The sequence below is a fragment of the Aegilops tauschii genome, chromosome 5 (genome assembly GCF_002575655.3).
Source record: "Aegilops tauschii subsp. strangulata cultivar AL8/78 chromosome 5, Aet v6.0, whole genome shotgun sequence".
Taxonomy (NCBI): Eukaryota; Viridiplantae; Streptophyta; class Magnoliopsida; order Poales; family Poaceae; genus Aegilops; species Aegilops tauschii.
The window spans coordinates 343,287,427-343,296,697 of record NC_053039.3 but is presented as its reverse complement, the minus strand read 5'-3'; the positions used below and the strand labels follow the sequence as shown (position 1 = coordinate 343,296,697).

Here is a 9,271-nt window from a genome sequence, read left to right as displayed (position 1 = left end):
ACTTTTCCCCACTCCATTGGCCGAAACCCTCAGAACTAGTCACAGCGGACGTCGCCGTTGGGTCAATGGCTTGACCGTTAACTCTGACTAGTGGGGCCAAGTAGGGCGGAGTCCACATTTTGACCGTTACGTGGTAACCAGTGGGGCCACGAAACTGACACTCACGGTAACCTGAATCAGATCCAGTCGCTTCCGCGCTGCCCCCTCCGCCGCCGTCGTGCCGCCTCTGCCGCCGTCATGCCACCTCCGCCGCACTCTTGCCGCCTCCGCCGCAGTCATGCCGCCTCCGCCGCATCTACCCTCTCTCCCCATCTAGGATTAGGAAGCGATGTCGGGGGGGCACCCCGTCCGGCCCATCGACCGTGGAGATGATTGGGTCGAATCAGAGGCTGATAATTCATGGATTCCACCTGGGTAAGCATCGTTTTCCTCTCAAATTGATTAGGAGATCCGTAAATTAGGCTGTATGTAACCACCGTTAGCATGAATCAGCGCAATTTATCTGAAGTTTTTCGGCCTAACTGCACCCTTTATCTTATTTCAATCGAATAGGGTTGATCCTGCACTTGCTTTTCGGCTGGCGGTTAGAATGGAAACTAGCGAGCCGCATGGAACTAAACCGTGTGTGATTTCTGGATTTTTCTATCCTAAAGTGGTAGAAACCAGCGTTTCGTTCAGAGATTTCCGCGAGGCACTCTGTTGTGAGTATCCGTGGAGCCCTACTGATGTTGTTGAACAGAGATATTTCGACAGTACCGAGCAGAGATTTCTCCCATTAACTTGTGATGAGCATCTGGGATTGCTATTTAGTTTGAATGCTGACAGCCGTTTCGGTAAAATCCATATCGGTGTGCTTCAGGCACGCAAACAACATATCCCGAAGGGTGTTCAGACATCATCTGTCTCTGCTAATAGCGAGCGTCCTCGCACTCCTTGTAGGTCGAGACCAAGTAAACCTAGTGGTTCTGAAAGCCACAACATGTCGGTTGCCGTTAATTCTGCCACTTCTCCTCTCCCTTCTGCACCTAATGTAGAAGTAGATGCAGAGCCTGACGAGGAAGTGCCTCGACATGATGATGAGGATGAGATTCTATTCCCTGAACTGGTAGATAGAGTCAGGTAACATGCAGTTGAAGATGAATATGCAGAGGAGCCTAGCAGTCGTGCTAGATTTGATGACACTGATGATGAAGAGAGGGAGGAGAACATCGACTCCTTAGTTTTACAAGAACATGATGGTGAGGACATGCCAACAATTGAGTGGAACGGGGAGAATCCTGACCTTACTGCAGGAACCTATTCGAATCGATGGTGGACTGTCGTAATGCAGTGACTACATATTGCATTCTCACTGGAAACTCTTATGAGGTTGATAGGAGTGAGCTAGGAAGATTCACTGTTCATTGCCCTTATGATAGGTGTGGGTGGAGGTTGCATGCATCCACTATGCGAAAGAGCAAATTGATTCTGGTATTACAACTGAATATTGTTATCAGATTATTTATCCATTCTATATTCAGATCATGTGTACTGTTTCTTAATTGTATTAGACATCATTATTCATTTTGTTTTAGATAAAAAGCAACCCACACGGGCACACTTGCCCACCTGGAGGGGGAGCGGGAAAGGACAAATCTAAGCTTGCAAAGACTAGGTGGGTGGCAGATGCAATCTTGGATTGGGTGAGGGAAACACGAACAATTGGTCCAACAACACTCCATGGGAAGCTATTTGAGAAGTACAAGATTAATGTACAATACATGAAGATTTTCTATGCTAAGGAAAGGGCTCTTGATAGGATTAATGGTCCATGGAATGAGAGTTTTCAGTTGCTTTACACCTTCAAAGCTGAAGTGGAGACGGCTAGTCCAGGGAGTGTTGTAGAGATTGACAAGCATACAGTTAAGTACAAATTTAAAGGGAAGGCAATAGAGAAGGAGTGCTTCAGGAGGACTTTTGTTTGTTTCAGGGCTTGCTGGCAGGGGTTTCTGAATGGTTGTAGGCCCTATTTGGTTGTCGATGCGACTATTTTGAATGGAAGATGGAGAGGCCAGCTAGCAGCAGCTTCTGCAGTTGATGGATACAATTGGCTATTCCCAGTTGCATTTGGTGTATTGGAGGTAGAGAGTGAGGAGAGTTGGGTTTGGTTTCTGCAGCAGTTGCGCAACATTATAGGTACACCCTCAGGTTTAGTTATACACACAGATGCTTGCAAGGGTTTAGAAACTGCAATAGAAATTGTATTCCCTAGAGTGGAACATAGGGAATGTATGCGACACCTAGCACAAAATTTTAAAAAGAAATTCAAAGGCAAAGTTTATGATGAGAATCTATGGCCAGCATCATACACATGCAACTTGAGGAAGCATGGGCACCATTTGAGAGTGTTGTATGCTCATAATCCTTTGGTGAAGGAGTACATGGATGAACATCATGGAAAGCTGTGGTCAAGAAGCAAATTCAATGAAATCTGCAAAGTAGACTATGTGACCAATAACCTCGCTGAGTGCTTCAATGCAAAGTTCAAGTCAGTGAAAGGGCTTTTGTTGTGGCAAGCATTTGATAAGATCAGGCAGATGATCATGGTAAAGATGGCTCTTCGTAAAAGAATTGCAGAAACACAATATGTTGGCCATCTTATGCTCCCATCTCTGATTAAGGCATTGCATGCCAAGGCAAGAGGACTAAGAATAGGGAATGGAGATATCCAGTGAACCTTGCAACCAATGAATGCAGCTGTAGGCAATGGCAGATCCGCGGGAAGCCGTGCATACATGCCCTACATCTCATGACTGTTATTGGAGGTGAAGATGGTGAAGTTGATCAGTATTGCTCCGAATATTTCTCTGTTGCCAAATTTAGGGTTGCTTATGCTGAAAATGTGCCTGCACTCTTGGGAAAAGACCAATGGAACATAGTAGACCCAGGGTTCAAACTCCATTCTCCTGTATTGACTAGACCACCAGGAAGACCAAGGAAAAACAGGATAAGAGCTGGTGAAGAGGGTCGTGTAAAAAACAGCATAAGTGCAAAAGATGTGGTATCTTAGGGCATATTGCTAGGCGTTGTACCAATCCAGTTGATGCATCATTTGGAGAAGAGGAACAATGGGCAACATCAAATGCAGAGGAGAATGCAGCAGCAGCGGAGAATGCAACAAGTTTAGAGGATAATGCAGCAGCAGAGGAGAGTGCAACAAGTTTAGAGAATGAAGCAACTGAAGTAGCAGCTTGGTATGTGTGCAATCTTTCCATTTTTTCCATTTGTTCTCTTTTTTATCGATGGCTAAGCTTATTTCTGTTTGACCCAGCTCTAGGATAATTAGAGGCACAAGACAGAAAAGACCTAGAGAGGAAGAAACTTCGGTTGAACCATCATCTGATGCGGAATTTGAAACCATGGCTTACGACGGTTTTGAAGCTATAAGATAGGAGGGAGTTATTTTGTCTGGAGTTCCTTTAAAGATTAGTGAGCCCACAAATGGCCGTCAACTGGTCATCACTTGCTCGATCAGTCAAAGCTCAACAAAACCGCCACCACCAGAAGTAAAGATCAGAAGCAACAAGACAAAGCTTTCAAAAGCACAAAATATCCCAGCCAGGGAAACCAGAAGCAAGACTATTAACCCATCCCGGAACACAAGGAGCAAGGCAAAGATTTGAATTTGAGCTTGAATGCAAGTCATAAACTTTGAACTTTAAAGATTTGTAATAAGGATTCTGTCGTCAATTTGAAGTACTGTGAAAACTTGTAAGGTGTAATAATTGTATATGTAAACTTTGAATTTGAACTACTGAAGCAAACTTTGAATTTGAACCAACACTTCAGTCCATTCCCCTGTGGTGTGAGTTGCACAGTTTGCTGAATTATTATAAACGTTAGGGTGATCAATCCGATCTCTTTTGCGTCTACAAAACTTGTAGTCATGAGAAATGTGCTCCAAATGAGCTCCCAAGCTAGGATAAACAGCCCCATTTGTAATCAAGTTTTTTTGGACCTACTCCAAATGAGCCAAATTTTTTTTTATTAACACCAAATCAATCTATATAGTGTAGATTCAAAGAATCACTGTTTATTAAATTAATCATTCTATTTTTACATTTTTTTAGAAAAATATACTTTAATAGAAAAACCATTAAAAAACGTTTACCATATGAAAATGGAAAACTAAGTTCAGATCCTTCTTATTCACTTTGAAATCAAGCTTTGGTGATTTTTTTCATTTTTTAAAAAAAATTCAAAAACCAAAGGGAAACCCTTCCTTGATCTCTATGAAACGTTGTACATGATAGCTCATATGTATGAAGGTTTTTTCATGAATATGTCCATAGACAAAGTTTATGATTTTTGGTTGGTAACATGTCACACAAGACAACATTGTGCGCAGGTTTTATAATTTTTTGATTTTTTTAATTAATGGTGCTCATTTTTGCTAGCTAGGTTTTTTTCTCTAACTGTACGAATACCAAGTTTAGTATTTTTCGTCGTTATTGTGTCCTATAAAACGACGAACGGTGAAGGTTTCATATTTTTTCGATTTTTTTAAAATTATTTATGCTCAGTCAAAGCCTTTGAAACCCCGTTGAACAGCTCAAAACCCCTCTAAACCCTGCGGGTTTTCGCCTAACCCTAGCTCCGAACGTCAGCCGTCCAATCATACCCTAGTGCCAAGCGACAGCCCTCAGATGTGGTCTTCTAGAAGTAATTCCGAGGGCAGCACTACAAAAAAAAGACACATCCGTGACATTTTGGGCCGAACGAACAAAATTTCTGTCATACATATGACACTTCTATGACAATAATTGTGACAAAACCCGGTATCATCATAGATGTGGTGGGCTCCTACTTCTATGACAAAAAATCATGACAGAAAATGGGCTTTTCGTCCTGGGCGGGCCGGAGACGCAGTTGCATGACATTCTTTGGGCCATCCATGACGGAAAAAACCGTGGTAGAAGCGAGGGCGTGGAAAATTTCGGGGAGTTCCCGGTTACGGTGAGAGGTTGGGGGCCGAGCGATGCGCGTTTCTCGTACACGTACGCGCGTGTGTGCGAGGTGTTGGCTCTAACTGAACCCGAGCGAGGCGTTGGGCTCTAACTGAACCTGAGCGATTGCACTGCAGGCTACGCGTTACTGAACCCGAGCGATCGATCGATGGCTGTTAACTGAACCCGATCGAGCGATTCCTTCACTACTGCTGCTAACTGAAGCCGATCGATGCTGCCTCTGGGATGAACAGTGAGCGTTGCGGGGGGGGGGGGGGTGGATGAACAGTGAGCGGTGGCGTTGCCTCTGGATGAACAGGACCCCGTGGTGTGGTGGAGGGCTGGATGAACAGTAGACGGTGGAGGGGTGCCCGTGGAGGGGTGGTTGAACAGGACCCCGTGGTGTGGAGGGCTGGATGAACAGTAGACGGTGGAGGGGTGCCCGTGGAGGGGTGGTTGAACAGTAGCCGGTGGAGTAGCGCGCGGTGGAGGCTGGATGAACAGGAGCCCGTGGAGGCTGGAGGAGGTCGACGGTGGAGATGAACAGTATCCCGTGGAGTCCCGTTTCGCGGTACGCCACACCCCTCCCGATGAACAGGACCCCCATTTCGACCGTAGGAGGTCCGTTTCGTACATTTTGCGGTACGCCACACCCCTCCCAATCAACAGGACCCCCGTTTTGACTGTAGGAGGTCCTTTTCGTTCGTTTTGCGGTACGCCACACCCCTCCTGATCAACAGGACCCCCGTTTCGACCGCAGGAGGTCCGTTTCCTCTGTTTTGCGGTACGCCACACCCCTCCCGATCAACAGGACCTCGTTCCGAACGTAGGAGGTCCATTTCCTCCGTTGTGCGGTACGCCAGGCCTCGTTTCCATCGCCTGTTCCGTCCAAGCCCTCCCGATGAACATGACCACGCATTCCGTTCCGACCCAGCCGGTTGGCTCCCACGCGTTCCGTTGCCTCCCGATGAACATGACGCATTCCGTTGCCTCCCCATGAACACGACGCATTCCGTTGCCTCCCCATGAACACGACGACTACGCTGTTTCTCCGTTCTGACCCAGCCATGTACACGAGCCCTGGCCGTACGTATGCGCGAGTAGGTGTTCGAGACCCCGCCCATATGTACACATACGTGGCCGTATTTTCTTTCTTGCACCCTGGCCGCTGTACGTACGTGTACATGCTACGTGTGCGCCTCTACTACGACACGTACGCGCCTCTACTACGACACGTGCGCGCCTCTACATCCACCAGTATATATGTACGTACACGTTCTCGACCAGAATGACAACGCTACGTACGCTTCGACCAGGTGGGTCCCGACTGTCAGGCACTTCCTTGCCTGCGAAGATGTAGCTGGTGGGTCCCAGCAGTCAGGGGGGCGAATCGTTTTTTTTGCCCGGACGCACTTCCTTGCGTGCGAAGATGTAGCTGGTGGGTCCCAGCAGTCAGAGGCAAACATTCTTTTCGCGAAATACGGTGACCCGTCCGTGGGTCCCCGCTGTCAGGTGGAGAAATAATTATTTTGCACGTAATAAGTAGGCACTTCCTTGCTGCGGCCGTGGACCCAACTATCAGCCTCTCCACGTACAGTCCATGTTCGATGGAAGCCGTTCCTTGACCACGTTGACCATGCTGCGCCGAGAGCACCAGGGCGCTGGACGACGGCGAGGCCTAGGAAGGGGACGATGCGGAGCCGGGGAAGATGCGGCAGTGGATGCCCACGCATAGAGGAGTACGAGGGTTCACTGGTTCGCTGTGGTGTGAGGCTGCTGTCGCCGCAGAATAACAGGGGGTGTGGGTGAGTAGAGGGATGGCCTGGCCAGCGGTGGGAGTAGTAGGGGTCGGTGAGGCCTCCGCCGCATCGCAGCCGGCCATGGGAGGCAGGAGCACGAGGCACGACCGGCGCTGGTTTGGGCGGCTGGAGCAAGAAGACCAGAGGTTGAAGAAGCACTACGGCCGTTGGATGGACATCGTATGGTCACTGGAGCTAGAATCGTGCATATTGACTAAGTTAACAAAGCCCTCTGTCCCCGTCAACTTAGTAGGCCCACAAGTCAGCCTGCCACTATACTGGGTCCCAGCTAACAGGGGGAGTATTCATTTTTTTGTGCGTAATAAGGAGGCACTTCCTTGCGTGCGAAGATATAGCTCGTGGGTCCGAGCTGTCAGCAGCAGTAACATTTTTTTTGCGCAATACAGAGGCCCTTTCGATGGGTCCCTGATGTCAGGTGGAGGAATCATTATTTTGCGCGTAATAAGGAGGCATTTCCTTGCGTGCGGCCGTGGACCCAGCTATCGGCCTCTCCACGTACAGTCCACTTCAGATGCATGTCGGTTGTTAACCACGTTGACCAGGCCGCGCCGAGAGCACCAGGGCGATGGACGACGGTGAGGCCTAGGATGGGAACGACACGGAGGCAGGGAAGACTCGGCAGTTGTTTCCCACGCGGAGGGGAGTACGACTGTACGAGGGTTTACTGGTTCGTCTGCCGTCGCCGAAGAATAACAGCAGGTGTGGGTGAGTAGAGGGATGGCTAGGCCAGCGATGCGAGTACGGTGGGGCGGTGAGGCCTGCGCGGCAGCAGAGCCGGCCGCGGGAAGGAGGGAGCAGGCAGTCTCGCCGGCGCTTGTTTGAGCGGCTGGAGCAGGAAGAGCAGAGATTGAAGAAGCACGACGGCCGTTGGATGGCCATCCAACATTCACTGCTTGTGCGTCAACCTTTTTTTTAGGAAAGCCTCAAATCTGTGGAAAATAGCATACAACCCATCTGCCATTATTTCTAATAATTTACAGCCCATTTGCTAATTATTAAGGTTTTTTGGAGCCCATATTCTTTTTGTTAGCATTACATCCCATATTGTGGCCACGGTTAAAAAATTATACGAAATTTTGCATATTTCGGTGCGGTCCGAACTGTTCTTAATCCTGAAATTTCGACTCACATTCAAACTGATTTTTAAAATAAATGTATATCAATATAAAATCCAACAAATTCTCCATGCATTAAAATTAATGTAATTTAAAATCTCGAAATGAAAAAAAATATTTGAAACTAATTGCCGGTTTGATGTGTTTTAAAAATGTACAACCTATTTCTCATTACTGATGGGCCATTTTCTCGGCCAGCCGAATGAAAGCTCTCCTCGTCTTGAAAGATTGTAGCCCAACAGGCCTGACAAAGTGACTTTCTTGGCAAATCACAAAAAATTGGGCTGTGGCCGTGGACCCAGCTGTCAGCCTCTCGTCATACAGTACTCTTCCGATGGAAGTCGTTCCTTGACCACGTTGACCACGCCGCGCGGAGAGCACCACGGCGGTGGACGACGGCGAGGCCTAGGAAGGGGACGACGCGGAGCCGGGGAAGACGCGGCAGTGGAAGCCCGCGCGGAGAGGAGTACGAGGGTTCACTGGTTCGGCTGCGGTGCGAGGCTGCCGTTGCCGCAGGGCTTGGCCAGCGGTGGGAATAGTAGGGGGCGGTGAAGCCTCCGCGAAGACCGGCGCTGCTTTGGGCGGCTGGAGCAAGAAGACCAGAGGTTGAAGAAGCACTACGGCCGTTGGATGGACATCGTACGGTCACTGGAGCTAGAATCGTTCATATTGACTAAGTTGACAAAGCCCTTCGTCCCCGTCAACTTAGTAGGCCCACAAGTCAGCCTCCCACCAAGGTGGGTCCCAGCTAGCCGGGGGAGTATTCATTTTTTGTGCGTAATAAGGAGGCACTTCCGGTGGGTCCGAGCTGACAGCGGGGGGAACGTTTTTTCGTGAAATATGGTGGCCCGTCAGGTTGGTCCCAGCAGTCAGGGGGCAAACGTTTTTTTCGCAAAATACGGTAGCCCATCCAGTGGGTCCCTGCTGTCAGTTGGAGGAATCATTATTTTCCGCGTAATAAGGAGGCACTTACTTGCTGCGGCCGTGGACCCAGCTGAGACTCTCCACGTACAGTATACTTCCGATGGAAGTCGTTCCTTGACCACGTTGACCTCGCCGCGTTCTGTTGCATGCATGCGTCCATGGGCGTGGTGCGTCCCCACTGTCAGCCTCTCACGTACAGTCATCTTCCGATGACTCTCGGTTGTTGACCACATTGACCACACCGTGCCGAGCGCACCCAGACTGGAACGACCCGGAGATGGGAAGACGGGGCAGTGGAGTCGCAGATGGAGAGGAGTGGGAAACTTCACTAGTTCTGGTGCGCGGCAGCACAGCCGCGGTGCCGCCCACGGGAGACAGGAGCAAGAACAGAGGTTGAAGAAGGAGCATGGCTGTTGGATTAACATCC

General features: G+C 48.9%; 1 protein-coding gene across 1 annotated transcript; it reads left to right on the top strand.

Moving 5' to 3' along the window:
* The first annotated feature begins 328 nt into the window (after nucleotides 1-328).
* Nucleotides 329-2,714, top strand: LOC141022843 (uncharacterized). The gene is made up of 4 exons (XM_073499113.1): nucleotides 329-414; nucleotides 940-1,119; nucleotides 1,419-1,470; nucleotides 1,575-2,714. The coding sequence occupies exons 1-4, from the start codon at nucleotides 329-331 to the stop codon at nucleotides 2,712-2,714; spliced, it is 1,458 nt and encodes a 485-aa protein (XP_073355214.1).
* Nucleotides 2,715-9,271: the final 6,557 nt, after the last annotated feature.

What these genes read in the sequence shown, in the direction of transcription:
- LOC141022843 (XM_073499113.1), top strand. Translation starts at nt 329, where the DNA reads ATGTCGGGGGGGCACCCCGTCCGGCCCATCGACCGTGGAGATGATTGG. An exon ending in AATTCATGGATTCCACCTGG is followed by an intron (nt 415 to 939) that starts GTAAGCATCGTT and finishes CACTCCTTGTAG; the next exon opens with GTCGAGACCAAGTAAACCTA. An exon ending in GAAAGAGCAAATTGATTCTG is followed by an intron (nt 1,471 to 1,574) that starts GTATTACAACTG and finishes ATTTTGTTTTAG; the next exon opens with ATAAAAAGCAACCCACACGG.